At 38.0% G+C, this 24,743-nt stretch overlaps 1 protein-coding gene across 3 annotated transcripts in view; it reads right to left on the reverse strand.

Annotated features, from left to right (window-relative positions):
• npnta (nephronectin a) overlaps window positions 1-24,743 on the reverse strand; it is a 65,729-nt gene that overhangs the window by 25,017 nt on the left and 15,969 nt on the right. The window contains exons 3-5 of one of the 3 annotated variants that reach the window (XM_065295355.2): window positions 16,123-16,215; window positions 5,153-5,242; window positions 576-695 (exon numbers count right to left, since the gene is read on the reverse strand). In XM_065295355.2, coding sequence (XP_065151427.2) covers window positions 576-695; window positions 5,153-5,242; window positions 16,123-16,215 — 303 coding nt within the window. Of the gene's footprint in view, window positions 1-575; window positions 696-5,152; window positions 5,246-16,122; window positions 16,216-24,743 lie in introns of all 3 variants that reach the window. The other 2 variants (XM_065295354.2, XM_065295356.2) reach the window with 2 other exon arrangements.

A 24,743-nucleotide genomic window follows, 5' to 3' on the forward strand; every position in this document is an offset into this window, starting at 1 on the left:
TGTCAGAAGGGGATAATACCGCCCCTTAATCTACACTATCCAACCATGGCACTGCCATTTAGTGCAGAGATCAGCTCATTTGCATTTAAAGGACACACCCAAAATCAGCACATTTTTGCTCATACCTACAAAGTGGCAATTTTAACGTTATAATAAATAATCTATATGATATTTAGAGCTAACTTCACATATGTACTCTGGGGACACCAAAGATTTATTTGACATCATAAAAAAGTCTTGTGAAATGTCAAAATTATAAGATTTCTAGCAAAACACGATTTGGCTTTTCAAATACTGTAGTGAGGCCAACCATGTTCCCACCAGCTGTCTACAAAAAAAACAAAAAACAAACACAACACAAAAGCAAAGCAAAAAAAAAAACAACCAAAAGCAAAACAAAGCATCAAAGTAACACAAAATCTTGTAGAAATATCACATGCACTTCTTGTAGATCACTGCTGGTAGCAGCTACCACACTTTCTGTTTCCCATCAATACAAAGCTTTAAGACCAACAAGGCACCGACAGACACAGCTGGACACCAAATGAATAAAAAAGCCCAGAGACATGACTCACTTCCACAGCTCCCGTCAGGTAGCAGCATGTATCCATTGAGGCAGTAGCACTTGTAGCTGCCGTATGTGTTCATGCACCTGTGTTTGCAAGGCCGGGGCTTCAGGCCACACTCGTTCAGATCTGCAGACAGAAGAACAAGAGGGGGGTCACAACGTCCTCACGTGAGAGGAGAAGCCGTTCGGCTTAAACCAGAGGTCACGTTTGAAAGGTCAATCCTCTCAAACCTGCACCATCTACAGAAAGAGGCGAGACAGCGAACCGCCGTGTCTGGACAGGCCCGTCCAACTAAAGATGCATTAACAACTGTGCTTCAGTGCTGGAAAGGTTTTCCTTTAAATAAGGTTCCTTTAAAAACCATTCCTAGGATTTGAAAGAACTATTTACCTTTTTCTACACTTTGAAAACATATATTCTTGCAAGTTTAGCTGACCAATGAAAGATTCTGTAACTTTTGATTGACAGCAGGTGAGAAATCAGTAGTTGTGCAATAAATAGTAAAAAGAACATCAGTCAAATATTATTTCGAAATTAATTTTAAACATTTATTTGCAAATCGAATCATTATTATAATAAGGTATTTTCAGTTGTACAGATGTTTCATTTAAAAAAAAATTATTGATCAACAATTTTATTAAAAATTATGATTTCATTCTTGAAATTACTAAATGCGCAAAAAAGCGAAATAAACTGAAATATCCTCATGCATGTTTCTCTGACCAAGGGAAAGGATCATTCAATTTTTTCACTTAAAATTCTCCCAAAGCCATCACAATTTGGACATCCTTCACCTGCATGCTCACCAATAAATCCTGAGTCTGGGTCATCAGCTGGGCTATATCACTTACATCTCAATAATGTAAGGTACACAGCCAAGTTTAACAGGGCAGACACGTAGCAGACTCATTTGCACCAGACTGAAAATAGATTCTCCCGGCTGCATGAGGGTCTTCGGCGTGGCGCGGCTCTGAGAGAACGGCGCCATCTTTGGCGGTCGGTTATGCGCGGAATGCATTTTAGAAACCCCCATGATTCCCCCGTGCTATATTTGACAGGTGGCTCAGATTTAAATAGATGAATGACACAGCCATAGCACCGTATTAACAGTAATTGGCACGGCGGGGAGGTCACTTGACTCGTATGATTAGCAGAGGTGGGGGTGGACAGCTACAATACCTACAGTACACTGTCAGTCAAGAAATAATGTCCATTATAGTGAGAGAATAGTGCTTTTTATAGTCCATTCCAGTACAAGATGAATCTCTTTAAAAATATTCCTAAGCCGGCAAATTTTCAAACTGATGAATATGAAAGGACAAAAAAATAAAAACACGCCACCATACACCTCATACAATGCGATTTCTTTTTAAAATCGCCATTTTAAGCTCACTGAAGCTTTAATTATGTACTCTGAAAAGGATTTGAATTCCCGATTAGGTGGCAATTTTGTGATGATTGGAGATAATAATTGAGTAACAGTGACGTTCGCTTTGACGCGCTCTTTTCTCTTGTAAATCATCTTGGTAGTTGCGTCACTTAGTTGGAAATAGAAACTGATGAAATGGCTTAATAAAAAAAATATATAAGAAGAATTAATGACTATGAAATGAAAGGAATAGCAGAACCAAAACAATTCTGCCATAATTTTTTTCACCCACAAACATGAATGACCAAATTTCTTCTGTAAAACACAAAACGAGATTTATGCAGAATGTCTGAGTTGTTTTTCTATTTAAAGGAAAACACCACTGTTTTTCAATATTTTACAATGTTCTTTCCTTAACTTAGACGAATTAATACATACCTATCTTTTTTCAATGCGTGCACTTAATCTTTGTACAGCGCGTCGTGAATGTGTTAGCATTTAGCCTAGCCCCATTCATTCCTTAGGATCCAAACAGGGATGAATTTAGAAGTCATCAAACACTTCCATGTTTTTCCTTTTTAAAGACTGTTACATGAGTAGTTACACGAGTAAGTATGGTGGCACTAAAAAATAAAAAATGAGAGACCTTACCGTTGGGTTCACACCAGTGGCTGGTGACTTCTTTTTTTTTGAAGCGCATGATGCGAAGTTCATCACAACATGTATGTAGCTTGTCATGTGTGTGAGTCGTAATTTCAAAATATGTGTTCTGCGCTTTGAGAGATTGTGTGTGCATCACGTGTCAGGCAAAAATAAGTGCCTGCTTCAGACGCGTCTAAAGGGTTTATGATAAAAGATACTCTCGCGTTTGCCAGATACTCGCATAATCTCATGTGTAATCAGAGTTTAGTGTTAAGGGAGTGTCTGGCGTGTATTTAGGGAACGAGAGCGTCTCTTTTATCATAAACGGTTTTGACGCGTGTGCAGCAGGCACTTATTTTGACAAAACATGTGATGCACACAGGAAAAACATATTTTGGAAAAGGGAACCACACACGTGACAATCCGAACACTTATTTTGAATTAGCGCATCCTTGGATGAGCAGTCATGAGCCGCCACTGGTTCACACCAGCCGTGTTTGAGGTGTCAAAACTGCGCACCTAGTTTGCCGCTTGAACAGTTTGAGTTTACTCTAGTCATTGAGACATTCACGCAGAAATTCTCATCATGGGAGGGGCTTCTGTGACTCCGCTTGCTTTCTGTAATCACGTCACTAATAGAGCAAGCTTTTGATTGGTTAACACGGCACGTTTTTCCGCCAAAGTTCAAATTTTTCAAATCGCATCTACCGTGCCAAGCTAAACGCCTCATTCGCGCTGCAAGACCTCCAGACCTAAGGAATGAATGGGGCTAGGCTAAATGCAAACACATTCACAGCGCGCTGTACAAAGATTAAGTGCACACATTGAAATAAGATAGGGATGTATTAAATCATCCAAGTTGAGGTAAGAACATAGTAAAATATTGAAAAACGGTGGTTTTCCTTTTAATAAAAGTGAATGCGACTGAAGCTATAAAATTAAAAATTAATAAAAAATAGCCAAAAAATACATTCCACTAAGTTTGCCCAGAGCTGGCCAAAGTACTGAACAGAATAAACATAAAACAACATAAAATAAAACAACACAGACAACACCAGCATAACTAAAATCAGACTACAAATGCCTGGGAGTAAAGCTACATTTTTTACATCCTTTTATAGATGGTGATGATCGGTGCAAAGTAAATGTCCAGTGCCAATTTATTCGAAAAGCAGGTGATGGTAAAAGCCCTATCACCCGTTGTTTTAGACCAAATACATCAACATTTTGTTTGTTTTTTAAAAACACATTATCAGAATTTTTTTAAGAAAATGAAGTAATCCTTTAAAGTGTGACAAACATGCAAAAAAAACTAAAAAAAATTCAGGAAGGGGGCAACACTTTTTCACACCACTGTACATAGATAGATAGATAGATAGATAGATAGATAGATAGATAGATAGATAGATAGATAGATAGATAGACCTAGATACAGTGAGTTACAAAAAGTCTAAGCAGGAAGTAATAAAAGCATATAAGCATGAATAACCTTCTCCAAATCTTGATAGCAAAAAAAGGTCTTCTCAAGTCGTACAATAGTGTAATGGAGCAAACTTGATGTTATGATTCGTTGCAAGTCTCTGTTGTAATGTCAAAACACTTGGTTTGATTTTTTCAGATGCACCATATTTGATATTCCTTTTGTGTTCCACAGAAGAGAAAATGTTATGAGTATAGACTAGAACGAGTCAACCATGGCAGATTATTTTAGAGATAATAATGTGATATTCAGCTCCAGAGACCAAATGTTCAACCTGACCTCATTCACTATACCAGGAGAAATCATCTATACTGTATATCCCTGTCCTGCCTTTGTTTCTCGTTTACGGTATATTTCTCTTTACTGACATCTATGTGCTGTAGACGCTACGGTAACTCTCTGAACACCATGTGGATAAACTGCTCTCAATGAAAAGTTTTTCAGCACTAACTCCGGTAAACTTTCAAGAGAGGCAAATAGAGACGAGTGTCTCCCATCGCGAAAGACTCATCTGCCTTTTTGCTTGCCGAAATAAAGCAGAAAACGGCAAAATAAAATGTTGCGTTCCCAATATAACTGTAATTGACCGAGATTCCAAAATGTAAGGGCAAAAACTTATGATGAGGCATTTCATTTGAACTCATACAGCAGGTTTGTCTGATAAAATGTGAACAGAGATATTTCAAACATGCCCTTAAAAGTGGACAATGGCAATGATAACAACTTGAGACTGAGAGAGAAACCAAGCAGAAGAGGAACAGCAGCAGTCTGGCAGCCACTTCAGTGCTCACAGATGAAAGATGTTCTGGCTGAGGAGTTCAGAAGAGCTGACAGACAAGACGTGTATGTGTGTGTGGTATAAAAAGAGCAGCGTGAACTAGCACAGCCTCTTAAAAAGGATTTGTGTGTGTGTTTGTGCCAGGGCATGCATGGCTTCTCCGCATCATTCCGGCCATGCCTGCGTTTTGGGATCTGCTGGAGGTAGAGAGGGAACGGGAATGCGCTCGAGCGGACCCCACCATGCATGTGGGCATTTGGGGCGTTGTCCAGTATGCGGCGGCCTTATGTGAAGATCAGAGAGGATTAGCTCACCCTCTGAGGGCACCGCCAGCGGCTGGTGGTCCATTGGAACAAAAACAGGAGGGTGACTGTGCCATATTGGGGGGCTAACATAGCCCTGCTCTTCTTTGAGATCGAGAGGAACAGAGAAAACAGTGGACAGAATAACAAAACATTTATACAACAGCTTTGAGCAGTCTGCATCCCTGCAGAGGAGAATGATAACGTTAAAGAGCAAATATGAGGATTAACATAAAAAGACATAATCAAAATGTTTATTTTTCAGTGACATGTATTTCACCCTGCCTTTGAAAACCACTTAAAGTCATTTTTTGTGATTTATTATACATAAAATCATCCTACATAATGTAAAGAACCGTCGAAAGTTAACCTTATACTTAAGCACAAAGAAATTAGATGAGACTTTAGCCTCACAGACATAAGCCATTTTCACACAGAGATTACGGAAAATATACGGAAATGCATCCGAGATTTGTTAGGATTGTTTGATTTTTGGTTTCACACACTGCCAATGATTTTCCGGAATCGGTGTGTGCGTTCACACAAATACAGTACCCCCAAAAAGACACGTGACTTATTTAAAGTCCTACACTTGGTAGGTTTTTTCCACAGCGTCTGAAGTTTGCTAATTATTCGTGATTTTCGTGCATTTTATGTTTTTGCCTCTTGTTCACACAGAATGCTTTCTGTGAATGTTACTGTAATGTTATTAGCATTTACAGGACGTGTTTGTGTTCACACAGAAGCCTCTCTGCCAATTTTACGGAAATTATCTGGTACCAAAGTACTGTGTGAATGGGGTTTAGGCAGTATTCGAATTAAGGGGGGGTCATGGACATCCTATAAGCATTGACTGTATAAAACACAAAAATATCAATTAAGGGGATCCCCTGGTTTTTATTCAAATGAACTCTTTCCCCACCATTGACAAGTTAACTCGTCAATTAAGAGAAAACGCTTCCCTGCCAATAAGGAGTTTTTACGGCAATAATCCGTATTTCCTCTATTATTCACCAGGTAAAGGCAATTTAAGGTTTCTTTGATTAAAACGTTGATCCAGGATCACATCTTACTTTGTGAAATCACAGTAACCCTATAATGACAAGTGGCCTTGGCCAGGGGAGTGGTGGGCTTAGCTAGGGGACCCCCATAATCTTTGACATAATTTCGAACACTGGGTTTATGTCACAAATTTTCTATAAAACCAAATATTTAGTGGGAACCCAGAAAGCAGAAGACTCTGGGGCAGATCTGGATCAGAGTCTACTGCTGTCTGGGAAATAACTTGCAGCAGTACGTTAATTTTACCCGTCCGGAGCTGTGATTTCATTTGATGTTCAATGATCAATGGTAGAGAAATTGTTTACATTGTGAAAAAAAAGATTATGATTTGTTTATAATGATTTATCATCCACCTCTGAAATGACTGTCCTTTTTAGATATCAAGCACTCGCCAAGCCCTATCCTATTACAATCCAATCAATTTAGGTGAAATATAGGAAATTTTTGAAAACGTATCTATATCCAATCACTAGAATCTTTATTCCAATATGTGAAATCCTCGTTTATTTTTTTTCTTATTCAATATGCTGTTCGGCTTGAAAATATAACATTAAACAAAGGGAAATGGTTTGCGTACACACTGACCTTTAGAATATAAATAGGGAACATTTTGATTTCATTCTGTATTGAAAAGGATAAGAGAACACCATTACATTGCTGGTGTGCAAACAATGGATAATATTCGGTCGATGATAATGATGTTTTTGTACTGTTTTGGAGAAGATTAAAGATGGCAGGGTTCAGAATCAACTGCGTAGGTACGGTAAAGCACCGTGTCTAAAAAAATCCAGCCTAATTTTCTTCAGGATCAGCTAACATTATAATTAACAACACTTACATTTACTGTACGCAGTTGGCAGATGCTTTTATCCAAAAAGGCTTAGGGACTGAAAGGCCTTTATTTAATTCACTTCATAAAAGAGCAGTGTTTTTTATATTGCTAGGCAACCACAGAGGTAGCTGTCCTGTCAATCAAATATTGAAGCGTAAGGGGCGGATCACACAGAACACATTTTTAACGGTTACCTTTTTTTAATTGACTTTAGAAAAAAGCAGTGCGCTGTGTTTTTTATATAGCTAGGCAACCACCGAGGCAGCTATAAAAATATTGAAGCATGAGCGCTCTTTTGTTGTTAACCGTCATATATAGCAGAAACTTTAAAAAATAAGACGCTTGCTCTGACCTTAAATGAGGGTGAGAGGTGCAAATACACACAGGAGAGAGTGAGTGACTGCAGGTTGTACCAAACAATTGTAATAGGCCCGTCTCTCCCCTCATTCGATTGGACAATGAAAAAAACGTGATTTTTTGTGCGGTAGGCGTTCGGCATGGATAAACAGCGTGCAAAATGCTCTTCTCCAAACTATTCAAAAAAGATGCCTGCCACTGCCATAAACGCATTCTGTGTGGTCCGCCCCTAATGCTACGTACACACCAAACGCGGGGCATCGCGTTACTCACTGTAGATTACTCATCGGATTTAACTTCATGTCATACGAATTATTTGCTCAAGTTGAATATTTTCAACTTGGGCGAAGATGCGCTTGAGGCAAATAGCGCGTCTTTTTGCAGCAAACGCCCCGCCCATTAGCATCGCCCCACGTGAGCATGCGTCTGATCGCGTCTTTGCATTGACTTTGTACATAATCTACTCTCGCAAATCGTTGAGCTTGCGTCTGGTGTGAACCCACAGTTACAGTGCATTCAATCGTCAATGCGTTTTTTATCAAAATGTGCATTCCTTTTGAATCAAACCCATGAACGTTGCTTTGCTAACCCTATGCTTCCAATTAAGCTACAGGAACACCATTATTATTATTAGAAAACAAAAAGAGCGAAGTCAGCGAACCTAAAAATAGTAAAGCTTTACTTGTAGGGGTTCAAAGAGTCTATAGTATTGAACTGCATAGCCTTTTAGCTTTCAGAACTACTCCGCACAATGACAGACAGCTGTGTCTATGATTGACACTGGAAAAAGTCCAGACGCAGGAATCTCAGTGTAACAGAACAATGCGTCAGCTTTATGGCTTAATTATATGATGACAGATGAAAACTCCCATGTAATCCCTTCAGCTGTGCTTGCCTTTGCAACTTTTAAATATCAAATGGAAATGAACTGCGTTTTTCCATAAACAAAACACATTAACCGTTATTACGCCCCTGGCTTGTTGAAACTCTAGCATTGGGATGAATGATGCAGACTGCAGCTGTTGAAGTATGCGCGTTGAGGGACCGCATCTCGGTTCATGGATTTGAAAACAGACATCAAAGGAGCCACATTTTACACTTTTCAGTATTTCGTATTTCATTAGTCAAGGTTTCTGGCACCAAAAACGAAAATTTGGTTGTTTCTACCCATTTTTCATTCTCCTTCAGACTGAGGTATCTTTTACAGGGGTGAGAGATGTTTTTAGGCCCTGTTTATACTTGGTATTAAAATACATTTTGGTCGATTGTATCGCAAGTGGGCTTTCTCAGATATTTAAGAGCAATTGATGACATCAGCTCAAGCAACTTTCACATGCTCACGATTCTAAAATTGCGTTTTCAACTACCTCGAATTTGGTAGAAAGTAGATGAGCTCAAAATGTTTAACACCCCCCATTTACACCTGTCTTTAGCATTGTCCACTTGTGATCCGATCGACCAAAACGCATCTTAATACCAGGTGTAAACAGACCTTTAGTGATAGACAATTGATCTACTAAACCTTGAAAGTGCAAATAGTAATGTTAAGTTGATATTTAGACTTATAAGATGACACCATGGCACAACGTCGCAAAATGTTAAAATTAAAAAAGTTTACTGTAAAAAGTAACAAAGTTGGATCAACTTACCTCAACTTAACTAATTTGTACTAGACTAATTAATATATACCTATGCGAACACTTAATCTTTGTACAGCGCATTGTGAATGTGTTAGCATTTAGCCCAGCCCCATTTATTCCTCAGGATCCAAACAAGGATGAATTTAGAAGCCACCAAACACTTTAGTTTTCCAAATTTAGTTGGTAACACCTAAAAATTTTAGCAACTTTTTCACGTAAACATAAGTTGAAAAAAATTACTTTTAAAATATTAAAAATAATAATAAATAATAAGGTGTTACTAATTTAAGTAATTTTTATGTGATCCAACTTTTCACTTTTTTTCTGATACTGTACCTTTAAAGGATAAGTCCATTTTCTTAAAAGAAAAATCCAGATAATTTACTCACCACCATGTCATCCAAAATGTTGATGTCTTTCTTTGTTCAGTCGAGAAGAAATTATGTTTTTTGAGGAAAACATTGCAGGATTTTTCTCATTTTAATGGACTTTAATAGACACCAACAATTAATACTTAACTCAACACTCAACAGTTTTTTTCAATGGAGTTTCAAAGGACTATAAACAATCTCAAACGAGGCATAAGGGTCTTATCTAGCGAAACGATTGTCATTTTTGACAATAAAAATAACAAATATACACTTTTAAACCACAATTTCTCGTCTAGATCCGGTCGTGATGTGCCACCATAACCCCACGCAATACGTCAAGAGGTCACAGAGAACGAACGCAAAACTCCGCCCCAGTGTTTACAAGTGTGTTGAAAGAGGACTGTTCCGACGTTGTTGTATGTGGAATGATACTAATTAATGTCTTTGTGTCAGTTTATTGTTTACAATGGTCCGCAAATGTGCATTTTATATATGTAACACGTGACCTCCCTACGTCACTACGCATTTACGTTAGGTCGCGCTGGACCGACCTAGACGAAAAGTTGTGGTTTAAAAGTGCATATTTTTTATTTTTCTTGTCAAAAATGACAATCGTTTCGCTAGATAAGACCCTTATGCCTCGTTTGGGATTGTTTATAGTCCTTTGAAAGTGTTGAGTTAAGTATTAAATGTTGGTGTCTATTAAAATCCATTAAAATGAGAAAAATCCTGCAATGTTTTCCTCAAAAAACATAATTTCTTCTCGACTGAACAAAGAAAGACATCAACATTTTGGATGACATGGTGGTGAGTAAATTATCTGGAGTTTTCTTTTAAGAAAATGGACTATTCCTTTAAGACATAAGGTACATAAACAAGCTAACGTCTTAGCTAACGTCTCTACATTAAAGTTGCATCACGCTTTATAAAAGTGCTTTATTTTGCTATTAATTTTCTTAAATGGACTAAAAGGACTATAGAGGTTTGCTTATTGTTTCTAACGGAAACGATTGCTGAACGATTTACAAAGTGGATGACACTAACTAAGTCATTATTAGACGTCCTTTCACCAAAGCTGATCCATCTTCATAGAACTCCACAAAGCTCGATGTTCTCCGCCAGGCCCCGTATAATGGATTCCTGACAGCCACGAGGAACAGCAGGTAAGCAGATTGTCATTTATCAAGACCCCTGCAGAAAATTAGCATCTTATTAAACTGATTTGATCCGCGGCCTGCCAAATGCCTCTCAGAGTCGTTTCACTCCTAAATGGATTAACGCTTTAATGGCTTCATTTGCGATGGGTGAATATGCCCATCTGCCTAATATCATCTCCGTGACAGTGATGCCACAGCAAATAGCCGCTGACGGAACGCAGAAGATCAAAGGTGGTTAATGCTAATCACAATTTAATTGGAATAAAAACTAGTTGCTGGATTCTCCTTAAGTTACAGTAGAAAGTAAACTAAAAACTTTATTTACATAAAATAATTTAAATTTGCATTCACATTCATCAATTTGGCGGACTTCTTATGAAAATTAACCATGGTTATATTTTAGTAAAAATTTATTGATTGTGGTTTTTGCCGTTGACTTCTATTTCTAAAACCTATTTCTATACTATGGTTACTAGCAAAACCGTTAATTAGTGGTAAGCATGGTGCAATGTGTAACTTTGACAGAAATGCAATATAATAAACCTTATTTAAAGACCTTACATAATGAACTGTATTGTTTTTTAGTGATGGGCGATTTCGAAGCACGCTTCATGAGGCTTCGAAACATTTACGAATCTTTTGTTTCGAATCATTGGTTTGGAGCTTGTTTCACACTGGCCAAAGTCACATGATTTTAGCAAACGAGGCTTCATTACCTCATAACTGTTTCGAAACGTTTTGAACATCCGACGATTCACCACTAGGGGGAGTTGATCACAAATGACCAGTGTAGGTGAACTAAGGGCAGTTTTATTATAAAAGTTCATAAAACATTCAACCTTCTGACTAATAACACTACCATTCTGTTTACTTTTTGTTTATAGACAGATTTAATGACCAAAAATTATTTTGTTTGTTTTAATGATTTGTTTGCCATAAATAAAACACAGAATACACAATTTTTACACAAAGTCTTAATTAAATTAAATAATTAATTTTTCTTAAAAACATATTTTTAGAACAATCTTGCTATTATTTGGTAAAAAGTGTAAAATGTTTGGACAGATCTTGGTTCTTTTACAGTATTTTGACCAGCAGGTGTTGCCAGCGTGTATGGTGTTTCAAACGCTTCAAAAAACTTAATCAATTTGCGAAGCAATTGGTAAAAATTGATTCGAAGCTTTGAAAAGCATAGTTTCTCCCATCACTATTGTTTTTATTACCTTAGAACGAGGCGTTTTTATCTACATACACCGTGGGTCATCTTATATTGAAGTCGCTGTAATGTTTCTACAGTAGCCCTAAACGGACAAAATGCTCTACAGAACGCGTTTCGTCCCTACGTTGTCTCAGGCGACAGCGTGTTTGTCCTGTGGCAGCTATCATATGCGTTTTGAAATATTCGCAATCGTACCACTAGATGACGTTAAAATGTACACACACCACATTTAACTATAGACGGTTTCATCGGACGCACGTGCGGTAATGCAATGCGCGTCTGGTCTCAACTTAAATTTCGGTTTCAGTTTTTTTAATGGGCTAAGTAGTTGCTAAACTGAACTTTTGAACAAATACCTCATTGAAAATAACAAATGTTTTGGTTTCCTAGGTAATCTAAATGTTGTTTATTTTGCTTGTTATATAAATAAATTAGGTTTAAAGGACTTTGTTGTTAGCAGAGTTACCGGAAGTTACGTGTTGACCACGAAAGCCGCTTGTTTATGTTGTTACTGCTAAAACCATCTATAGTAACAATGTTTTTTTTGTTTTAATTGTCGTAAAATTGTGGGGGGGTTTTCTTCAAGGTGGACATTTTATCATATATGTGTTCGCTCGGATTCAAACCCATTACCTTTCGTTGCTAACACAATGCTTAACCAACTAAGCTACAGGATATAGGGTATATAGACATGTATTGTAATCAGCAAATATTAAGATCTTATGAAATACCAGCATGACTTCTTATGAGGTGCCTAATTCATATGAATATCAATTTTTACCAAAAAACAGTACTATATACAGTAGCGAAACCCAGCATCACTGGGACGAAAGAAGATTATACGATATATCCAAATGAAATTGTATTGATAAGAATTAGCCACTTCGTATACAAGTTACGATTTGCCATGAGATTGTGTTGTCAATTTGTAATAAAGCATCTTAAGTGCTCTAATTTAATTAGCACGGTTGATGGTTTGGATAAATCAGATAAACAAAAACACTTAAGAGGTTTCGAAAGCCCTTCAGTAACCTCTGCTGAAAATTAAAGGCTTGATCATTTTTATACGCCACCCAGGCGTCTGCTCCGAACAGCATGCGTCAAGACAAATAGGCCCTCGAGATCACAAAATCACCTGTCATTTCCTCTAAAAACAATCTGATACGTTTAATCGCTTCTGTCATAAGAGCCTTCATAAGCTGATGGAAACGTCGACTGTTGTGGAAAAGGAAATAATTTCCGCTGTGTCCGGCAGCGAGGCAGAGCGGCCCCGTCAACCTTACACGAAACTGTGACGCAAGGCACGCCGCAAAGATTCGGTTCCACATTCCTGAGGGGATTGTTTCTCCATTCAATCCTGTCTTTTAATTACACCTTCTCTCTTTGCCTTCCAAGGGCAGAGAATCCTCAGCGAGTCCCCCAGCTCTCTCCACTCAAATGGAAATCCGCTGTTTTAAATCAGGGGTTATCTCAGACGCTGGCGTTCCTCTGATGAGATGACTTCAGACAGAATCTAGTCCCGTGGCTCTGTTTTATTTTTGGCCCTGTGTTCTTAAAGCAGTAATTGAGATGTTATCTGTGTAAGGGAAGTCTCGCTTCCTTAAGGTCTATAGAACGGCCCGTAACTGATGATACTTGTGCCGATTTGACCCACAGTCTGAATCAAGAGGATAATAAATGCAGTCGTTGACAAATCGATGCTTTAGAATTGCCCAACAAAAGCGTTGAGGGAGATTGTTATTGTTCACAAAAACAGTGAAGAATATTTGCGTAAAATAAAAAAAGTAAGCTCGTAAACGTGATTGAAAGTATACTTTTCAAAAGTAATAATTAAGGGGATATTTAAAGGTGCAATGTGTAACTTTTAGAGGAATCTCTTGACAGAAATACAATATAATACATAACTATATTATCAGTGGTGTATAAAGACCCTACAAAATGAACTGTATTGTTTTTATTACCTTAGAATTTACCAATTTTATCTACATACACTGGGGGTCCCCTTACAAGGAAGTCGCCATTTCGCACTGCCATGTTTCTACAGTAGCCCTAATGCTGCGTTTACACCAGTTGCTGTAGAGGCGGAAAAAACGTTCTATTCGCGCGTAGTTGGACGCTTGAACATTTGAGTTTACTCACTTCATTCGTGTGTAAAAGCCGCGCGTGAAATTGTAGTCATTTTTCAGACATTCACGCGGAAATTCGCGTTATGGGAGGGGCTTCTGCGACTCTGCAGAGACTCCGCTCGCTTCCTGTAATCACATCACTACTTCAGTAAGGTCCTGATTGGTTAACGCGGTGCGGAAATCCGCCGAAGTTTAGATTTTTGAACTCGCGCATTTCCCGTGGCAACTCTCAATTCGTACAGAACGCACCATTCGCGCCGCAGGATGCCTAATCGCGTCTTTGCATTGACTTAACATGTAAATCACCCGCACTTGCTGCCTCTACCGCGGCTGGTGTAAACACAGCATAAATGGACAAATTGCTCTATAGATGATTTTGTGTTCGTCTTGTGGCAGCTACCGTAGCTTTTGTATGTGTTTCGAAAGGGAGGGGTAAGCTGTGGACTGAGTCGTTGGTTGCAATTCACAGTTTCACCACTAGATGCTGCTAAAAATGTACACACTGGTCCTTTAACGAACACAAATGAAATAAAGCTTTGAAAAATTTATGTAGTTTTTTTTATTCGGAATCAGTGTTAGATGGTTTGGTTTAGGAATATATCTCCCAAGCTTGACTTTTGGCATATTTCATCAAAAACGTATTAATAAATATTTTATCGTTAACTCTTTCCCTGCCACTGACGAGTTATCTCGTCAATTAAGAGAAAAGATTTGCTTGATAAAAAAACATATTGCTGATGAGGTTCTATGTTAATATGTAATCTTTAACATCAATAAATTACACATTACTATACACTGTAAGAAGAAAATTGACAAAATTTGTAACCTTGTTCAGATATGTCATTTATGTCTTTCAAATAACAGGATATGAACAGAAATGAGCTTAATTCAATCTAAGCTAAAAGCGCATCATGATTAACTCTTTCACCGCCAGCGTTTTTAAAAAAAGTTGCCAGCCAGTGCCAGCGTTTTTCATGACTTTCAAAAAAGTTGAATGTCTTCCAGAAAATGTTCTTCTTCAAATATATAAACATACAATATACCAAAAGATCAGACCCTCTGCTTTCAAACAAAAAAAAAACGGTTTCATCCTACCTTCAGTGGTTCTTTTGTAATCAGCTTTTGAATATGGGTAGGTTTCTGCAAAAACACCACATTTTGAGCAAAAAGCAGAGATAATTCCATTTTTGTGACGGACTTTTCATAGAGATCCCATTCAGAGCGATCTTTAAAACAGACACGGACATGCAGCAGCTTGCCATAGGGCAATACTTCCGGGTTTATCAAAGTAGCGGTATTGCGGAAAGACGGAAAAACTTGTCATTGGCGGGGAAGCGTTTTCTCTTGATTGACGAGATATCTCGTCAATGGCTGGGAAAGAGTTAATAGCAACATGTATTTGGTGAAATGGCATCATTCATTCACAGTTTAGCCTTACACAAACACGCTTACAATAAATGTCTAGACTTATTTTACATTTATAAAAAAAATTGCATTTGCCAGACGCTTTTATCCAAAAACATATCAAGATGTTCCCTGCGTTTGAACCCATTATATTTTGTGCGCACAATTTATAAAAAAACTGAAGCAAAAAATAATTTACTAATTTTAAACTCCATGTATGTTTTGGTAATTATTTGGAATCTGTTCTCTAACAAAATTCCTTCACAAAAATGCAATTATTTTAACTTTTTGCTAAAAAAAATTATTTTTTAAAAATGCCCATATTTAAGAGTTCATAAGTAGAGAAAAAAAATATAATATAGGATGAAACGTTTTTTTTTCAGTTTTGTTTTTTTATTGTTTGTTTGAAAGCATTGTTCAAACATTGTTTGATATGTTCTTTCATTTGATATATTAGTTTGTTTATATTTTAAGAAAATTTTCCTGTAAGGCTTTTTTGAAACACTTGTGAAAATCACAAAAAAATGCTGGCGAGCTCTTTTCAAAAAAAAGAATTATTGCGGGAAATCAGTAAATAGAGTAAAAACGTAAGCTTGCAACAAAATAAAAAACTACTTTAAAAGATACTTAACAAACAACAATGAATTAACATTTCGGAGATAACCATTTTAGTTTCACATTTTCAATTTATACCAAACAGTCTTTTTTAGTAATAGGCCTATATATCTCCCAAGCCGGACATGTCACTATCGGCATAAACAAGTCAGAAAGAGAGAAATAAATGTATTTCATTTATTTCCACTTAAGCACTTACCTTGGTTGCATGTTTTCCCTGTATAACCTGGATGACACTTGCATTTGTTGGCTCCCACACATTCTCCATGTTTGCATCCGTGCTGACAAACCGCTGAGGGCAAAAAGACAATCGGTATCATTTAAAACTACATCTCAGTGTCAATGTAACAGACATCAAAACATGTAGCGTTAAATCGCCTGTAGTGTTCGCACTAAGAAACATCAACCAAATTGCTATTGGCAACAAGAACAAGCGTGTGTACTATTAGACCTTGAGGATACTGTAGCGAGGGATCCACAAAATCGTTGTTTTGAAACGCTGGCTGCCTGCATCAATAATTCATTGTTTGCCTTGGTCATTTTAATGAACTTGGGACATGCAGAGTCTACGGTCCACCTCACTTCTGCTTTATGACTTATTACATCCCACATTTGTATTGGGAGACGGCCCAGAGCTGCATGGAGAACGGCGAAAACTCGTAGTTGTTTGGAGTTGTCAAAGGGTTACACAGACTTTGCTGTCTTTGAAATGAAACAGGGGAATTCCAGAAGAGAACAGCAAAATCTATCTTTTAATATTTGTTTTGTACAAGATTTGTAGCCCTGGTAGCAATGCAGAAAACACTGCAGAACAGGAGTAGTGTGTCCCATCACAAAGCACAGTGGTGGTCAAAACTTAGAACAACTGACATCTTTGCTCTTTATTCAACTATTTTATTAACGATGCATAAAATATTTTGTAAGCATTTCTCGCTTTGAGAATTTAAGGAGGCTTGGCAAAAAAACATGTGCAAAGTATATAAAGACAAAAGATTTGTTGTTTCAATTTAAAAAGTAAGTGTTTGTGCTGCCTTAAAATTATGAGCTAATTCAACTTAAAAATATTAGTTAAAGAGCACCTATTATCTGTTTCACGATTTTACATTTCCTTTGGTGTGTAAGTGTGTATGTGTACGCCACTGTTTTTCAATATTTTCTATGTTCTTACCTCAAATTAGACAAATTAATACATGCCTATATTTTTTTAAATGTGTACACTTAAACTTTGTACAACTTTGTGGATGTGTTAGCATTTAGCCTAGCCCCATTCATTCCTTAGGATCCAAACAGGGATGAATTTAGAAGCCACCAAACACTTCCATGTTTTCTCTATTTAAAGACTGTTACACGAGTAAGTATGGTGGCACAAATAAAACCTGGCGATTTTTTAAACGGATAAAAATGAGAACTATATATGGTATGGCAGAAGAGCACTTAGTTTGCAGCACTTTGACCTCGGGGCGCATTAACATCATCACTCCTGACTCCTCTCCCTCTCGTTCAAATTTCCGTCAATATTTTGGCACCCGGGGTTGAAGTGCTGCAAACTTAGTGCTCTTCCGCCATACAATATAGTTCTCATTTTTATCCGCTTAAAAAATCACCACGTTTTTTTTAATGCCACCATACTTACTCGTGTAACTACTCATGTAACAGTCTTTAAATAGGGAAAACATGGAAGTGTTTGGAGGCTTCTAAATTCATCCCTGTTTGGATCCTAAGGAATGAATGGGGCTAGGCTAAATGCCAACACATTCTCGACGTGCTGTACAAAGATTAAGTGCCTGCATTGACAAAAATAGGTATGTATTAATTTGTCTAAGCTGAGGTAAGAACATAGTAAAATATTGACAAACAGTGGTGGTTTCCTTTAATAACATATAAAATTGTAGTTTGTGCATTATTACATTTGAGCCTTTTGGTTTTTATGCATTTTTTGTAAATAAAACTCAGTTATAGTTTGGCCAAAAATAACATTACCCCATGATTTACTTTATTTATAGCCTTTATTTATCCACTTGGAGCCATGTGGATTACTTTTGCGAAGGATGGATGCACAAATTTTTTGGACTTGAGGGACCTTATATTTATTGTTTATAAAGATTGAAAGAGCTAGGACAATTTTAAAAATATCTGATAATGTGTTCATATGAAAAAGAATGGACAAATGTAACTCTAAGCTTGATGGTGAGTAAATTATGGGATATTTTTTATTTTTGGCCGAACAATCGCTTTAATACGGAGCCCCTAAGGGGACATGGAGCGAAAATGTAATCAAGTTTAGTTTCGCGTGCGCACGTGAAACCATCCCGTGCTCACGTAAAACCATCGCGTGCGCACCTGAAACCATTGCGTGCTCACGTGACACTATCGGGTGCGCACCTGAAATTATCGCATGCTCATGTGAAACTATCGGGTGCGCACCTGAAACCATCGCGTGCTCATGTGAAACTATCGCGTGCGCACCTGAAACCATCGCGTGCTCACGTGAAACCATCGCGTGCTCACGTGATAGTTTCACATGAGCGCACGATAGTTTCACGTGCGTGCGCGAAAGTTTCACGTGAGCACGCAAAACTTAAAAAAAAATTCTGCACATTAAGGTTTCACGTGAGCACATGAAACTAAGCTTTAGATTTTGTTTTACTCCAATGTCACCTTAGGGGCTCGGTACTTTAATATGATGTGGTTTACCTTTTGTAGTTTGCCAAACTATTTTGTCCAATTACAACTTGAAGTTTAGTGTTTTGTCCATTTTCTACAATACACCTCATTTATTTGATATTAAAATAGTACAAATTCCTCCTCCCGACAATCACTTTTGGCCCCTACTGTACTGTATGCTAAAGGAACTTTAAGCTAAAACCATAACCCACAATCCCTTTCATTGTGTGACTATTCAACAAACGGATCGAGACCTAATTGTACATCATTGAAGTATGTCTGACATACTGTAGTTCTTCATAGTTAAAAATAGAGTGAATTCAGGTCATCCGGATGTGAACGAGTGGCCTAATTTAGCTTAATTACACTACGTACATGTCATATCTATTAGGAGCATTCGAATTGGGAAACTCTAGACTGGACTTGACTAAACCGGGCTTACCGCAGAACACTCAAGCGTGGCTTATATCCCCCAACCTGCAGTCAGTTGAGTCTAATTTCCATTAAAAGCTTCATTGAGTCTCCAATTATAGAAGCCTATCAGAGACGCTCAGTTCCTTTCCTGTTGTCACTCTCCGAATGAGAGAGAGAGGAACTGTGAGGGTGCGAATGTACCCTTGGCTCACGCTCTACTATAAATGGAAAAATGCAAATATTACAGTGACAAAATAAGATGCTTTCTCTGAACGTCATGTTTACTTTCTGCTTTTATTTTATTGATGGATTACAATCATTTGCACAGCAATTGGTTTGGTTAACAAACAACAAAGCATGTTTTCTGTTCATCCTAAAATCAATTGGGCCAAATACATATAAACCGAGACAAACATCCCAATTGTGCACAAAAGAGGCACAGATATCTCATTTCTGTTTAAACCGCACAAAAAGCATTAGCACGCTCTGCCAAAAATGAGAGATAGGAATCAGCCGTCTCATTCCACCTTATTAGACGATTTAAGCAAATAAAGGAGCCACATTCAGCCTACTTTTAACCTGTGATATTCAATACAGGAGTTAGACAGTGAGATCAAACCCTATACAAAGGACAAACATGGGCCCTAATTTGGTGGTAAAGCCCAAGCTGGCAAGTTCTTCAACATCATGATGCATTTATCCGGGCCGCTACCTTATCTAGCCAAGCAGACTGTTATCATATGTGATGAAATCACGGATTAATCTCGGAGGGATGCCGCGTGATCGCAGGCGGCTGATATATTTGAAGTGCTGACGCATGGAGCGCTAAAGATGGACCTTTAAAAGGAAACCTATCCGGGCTGCTCCGCTTCGGAGAAATGTCGATTTGGAACACAGAGCACGGGAAAAACGGGCCGAGGGAAGTACCCGTTATCGACAGACCACATCAAACGGCTAGCTTCTTTCCTACCAACAAATGTTTTTCAACCTTTCATGTTTAACATAGCAGACCTTTCAATCCATGACGCATGAGCAACAGTCTGGAAAACGTAATGGGTAAATTCTGCATAAGTTACAGATGAGACTATAGATATAACAAGACAGGTTGACTGTGATTTTGATCGAAATCCTTGCACACTTCTCAGTCATATCTTATGGAAATGCAGTAATAAACATCGAAAACCCAGCTTTCAACAATCATCCCCCCTTCCCGTTATATACTTTACATTTTCGCGCCTTTAAATAAACATTCCAAATAGGCAACAAATCCTTGTGGACCACATAAGTGAGATCTTTCGTCATTCAAATGATTGGGGAACAAACAAAACAAGTGAAAATAAACAGCGATATATATACAAACATCCCAGAGCGTCCAGATATTCAAATGGAAGCTGGAGCAGGTGTGAAGTGTTCACAAGATATCTGGATATTCTCAAAGGACCGTGTGTGTGTGTGTGTGTGTGTGTGTGTGTGTGTGTGGACTATAAATAAAGGGAATCTGGAATTCAGAGGATGCACGCTCAGAATGACGCTCAGCCAAGATGATTGCATAGGTAATATGATGTGGTGCTAACCTTGGGGTTGGCACCTTATCCTGAATACTCTGCGGGTTAAGACGTAGAGAGCTGCAAAACAAACCGCCAGACAAAAAAAAGAAAGAAAGCTTTGTCTAAGTTAGATGAAAACATTATGGGAGCCATGCAGATGATGGACCAAATGCAACACAAAAAAGTACAGATGCACACACACACACACACACACACACACACACACACACACACACACACACACACACACACACACACACAACTTAGTCTCTCACATTACATGTGGTAGTGAATAGCCCCCCTAGAGTTAAACATTTGAAATCCATTCAGCTGATCTCCATGTCTGGCGCTACCACTTTTAGCATAGCTTAGCATAATCCATTGAATCTGATTAGACCATTAGCATCACACTCAAAAATAACCAAAGAGTTTCGATATTTTTCCTATTTAAAACTTGACTCTTCTGTAGTTACATCGAGTACTAAGACTGACAGAAAATTAAAAGTTGAAATTTTCTAGGCAGATATGGCTAGGAATTAAACTCTCATTCTTGCGTAAAAATCAAAGACTTTGCTGCCGTAACATGGCGGCAGGAGGCGCAATGATACAGTATTATGCAGTGCCCAAAAATTGAAAGTTACTAAGGTGACTATTTTCGGCTGCTGCATAATATCAGTGCGCCTCATTGCATTAAGTTTTAAATAGTTAAAATATCGAAATTTGTTGGTTATTTTTGAGCACGATGCTAATGGTCTAAGAAAATTCAATGGATTATGCTAAGCTATGCTTAAAGTGGTACAGCCAGACCAGGAGATCGGCTGAATGGATTCCAAAATGGTAAAAGATCAAATATTTAACTAGGGGAGCTGGAAAATGAGAATATTTTCAAAAGAAAGTGGAGTGTCCCTTTAAGGGGAGCGTACATCAAAGCATCTAAACGCAGCTGATAACCTCAGGTGGATGCTGACTGTAGGCGCTTGCCAGCTTTTTTCAGCTGAGCGCTTTGGTTGCTATGATACTTCTGCTTTGTTAATCAGTCGTTGAATGATGCACTTGTTGGTTGCTGTGATATTTGTCCCGCCCCCTTTTACTGTGATTGGACGGCTGAGTGAAAAGTGACACTGACGAGCTAAGCGTTTCACCCAAAGTTGAAAACTCTCCGCTAGGGTTGGGACGATTACCGGTTTCACGATTAACCACGATAAAATGTCCTGACGGTTAGTATTATTGTTTAAAATTTAATTATCATTACAACTGTGTTTGATTACCGTGATTTTGAAAACTCGCGATAAATCCTGTCCAGCCAGAATCAGTTTGACGCAGGCACGCACATGCAACATAGTTATTTGCACAAGAAGGTATTTAAGGGATAATGTATTATATTCATTCATGGTAAACTTATTAGACAAATGTATTTTTTTTTTTTTACCACAGAAATAATTTTAGGGAAAAAAAATATTAAAATATGATTTCAAAAATAAAACTTGTTCAAACAAAACCATGATAATATTGATAACCGTGATAACTTTGGTCACTATAATCATGATATGAAATTTTCATACCGTCCCATCCCTACTCTCCGCATTCAGAGCAGATAAAACCCGCCAGCTGCTGCCGTTTTTGTAAAGTGTGGGGTCGCCCGTGTAAACGCCTTGGTGTGCATGCACCCTTTGAACATGCTTATATTTTTCAGACGTTAATGCGAAAATGGCAGAGGAGCGCTTTATCAATATCAAAATTTGACATCGCCCATCTTTGCTTTTCCGAAGAGAGAACGTTTCTTTACTGGTCACATATCTCCACGTGATCTGAATTTGCAGGTCAGAGTTCACCAGACTTAAACTTTGGTACTTGAACACAAGCTTGCGTTTTCGATCTGACGCATTTGCGAAAGTCAATGGTACAAAAAGTGTAGTGTGACCGCCCCTTAAGGGTGCGAAACAGTGATACACAGAATCATTGGGTGAAGCGAGCATAGCTGTGTTTTATCGCAAATATTGACCAATCAGAATCAAGGATTGGAACTAATCATTTTAGAGGGGGGTCCTGATGACCCTGTCAGATCAAATATGACTTCAAACCAGTATAGATCGATCAAATCTTTCTCTTAAAGGAGCTTCATAAAAATTCCCTCTTCGCTTCGGATCTTGTTAACTCTGGATGATTGGGGTGTTATGAGTGTCAAATCTAATTTGAGCTGTTTGAGGTTTAATCTTCATTAAGTATTCAGCCCACGAAACAACGGGTTGCCCCTTAAGCCAGCTGTTTAGAGAAAGTGAAATATTTTAGCTTTGTGTTGCTGTTAATAGCCTATACACGACTACAGAGCCCGCAAAGCATCTGACTGAAAGAATACACCGAAAGCATTTCAGAAGTGTGCACTTCACTTTCCCAGAGGACTTTGTGTTCGGGGCTGCATTCATTACGGCCTCGTTTTCAATGTGTGTATTCGCTTTCTGTGATCACTGGCCAGGCAAAACAAACAGCAGCAATTTCATCAAAGATGTGAGATGCAGTGCTCCTGTAATCAGTAATGATGGAGCCTTTAACGTCTCCTGCGCCCTTTCTATTCGGTGCCGAAATTGCGGGTTGAAATCACTAAATGCAGAACTGCTGTCAGTCCCGCTGTCTGTCACCGAGAACAGATATAGTGTTGAATCTGTCGGTTTAGCACCCATTGTGAATATTTATTGACTTTTTATTTTCTCACGGTGTATCAACCCAGGTATGTTTTCATCATGATTACCGAAGGCAGGCAGTGCCTCCTCAAATATTTGCATGAGAAAAATCACTGATGGATAAAAATAAAACCAACTTCATAAAATAGGAAATGTGTATCGCTTGTTTACATAATTGCATTTCCGCTTTAAAACGCCTTACTTTTGCTATAGTTACACCTTGTGTCCAAACTAAAGGTCTTCTTGGGTCCAAAGAAATGTACCTGACCCGAAATGACTCAAATCACTTTTTATTCCAACTCGAGGTGCATAAATATATTTTTTTAAAGAAAGTACCAACACAAGACAAACCAGAGAAAATTAGACACAAGTCCAACCCGTTTTTTTAAAACCCGAATGTAAACGGCACAGCTTCTGTGTGTAATTTGTAGCCCTGCACGCAACAGTCAGACAGAAAGATACCCCGTTGGCCTCACAACCAATTTGGCCCACTGCTCCATTTATTTTACGACGCTAAGGTAACCGCTAAATGTACAACAAATTTGATTGACAGGTCTAGCTCAATAAAAATGAACCCACCGCTAACCACACGATTTTGCAAGCGCTCTTGGCAAACAGTAAGGGTTTGGAAAAGGACTTGATGCCCACACGCAAGATAGTTCGGTTCTTCATGAGTTTGTTATGCAAAAACACATTCATTTTAAATTACCCGTGACCCGATGCCACTAATATTATAACCGACCCGTGTCCAAGGCACCTGCTCGGGTCAGACCTTGGGTTTTTCAGATCTAAGTGGACCTGTGAACAGGGGCGCTGCTAAGGATTTTGGGCCCCATGAAAAGAGTCTTGACAGGGCCCTCAACACAGCCGAGACTTTTTTCATATTAATTTACATAAAATCATGCGCTTTTATGGTATTTGACTACCAATGGGGTGAGAAAATTTTACTTGAATTAAGTTTTTAAGAAAAAAGAAATCTTATTTCACAAGTTTTTTCTCACCCCATTGGCAGATCATTTTGCTTGTTTTAAGGACAATTTCACTTAAATTGTATATTAATTTGTCTTACAACTAGACTCATTTACTTAGGTAATTTTGCTCATCAAGAAAAAGCATCTTAATTTAAGAATTTGTAGATATTTCTACTGAAAACAAGACAAAAATACTAAGTAAGAAAGTCATTTTTTGCAGTGTTGAACGTTTAACTAAAACTGTGTTTTGTTATTTTTTCCAGCGTTTTCTTGACCTAACATGGGAAGAAAATTGAGTTCCCTTATCATGCACTTTTAACACTAGAACGGCCACCAGTAGTCATTTTAACCGCAACATTTAAACTTATGTATTGCAAAAAATGATTTAAGAAAAAAATTCTTATTATTTTTTTCTTGTTTTCAGTACAAATATCAAAAAATTCTTAAATTAAGATGCTTTTTCTTGATGAACAAAACGACCCAAGAAAATAAGTCTAGTTTTTAGACCAAAAATATTACATTTAGGGGATTTTGTGCATAAAACAA

The sequence above is a fragment of the Paramisgurnus dabryanus genome, chromosome 4 (genome assembly GCF_030506205.2).
Source record: "Paramisgurnus dabryanus chromosome 4, PD_genome_1.1, whole genome shotgun sequence".
Taxonomy (NCBI): domain Eukaryota; kingdom Metazoa; phylum Chordata; class Actinopteri; order Cypriniformes; family Cobitidae; genus Paramisgurnus; species Paramisgurnus dabryanus.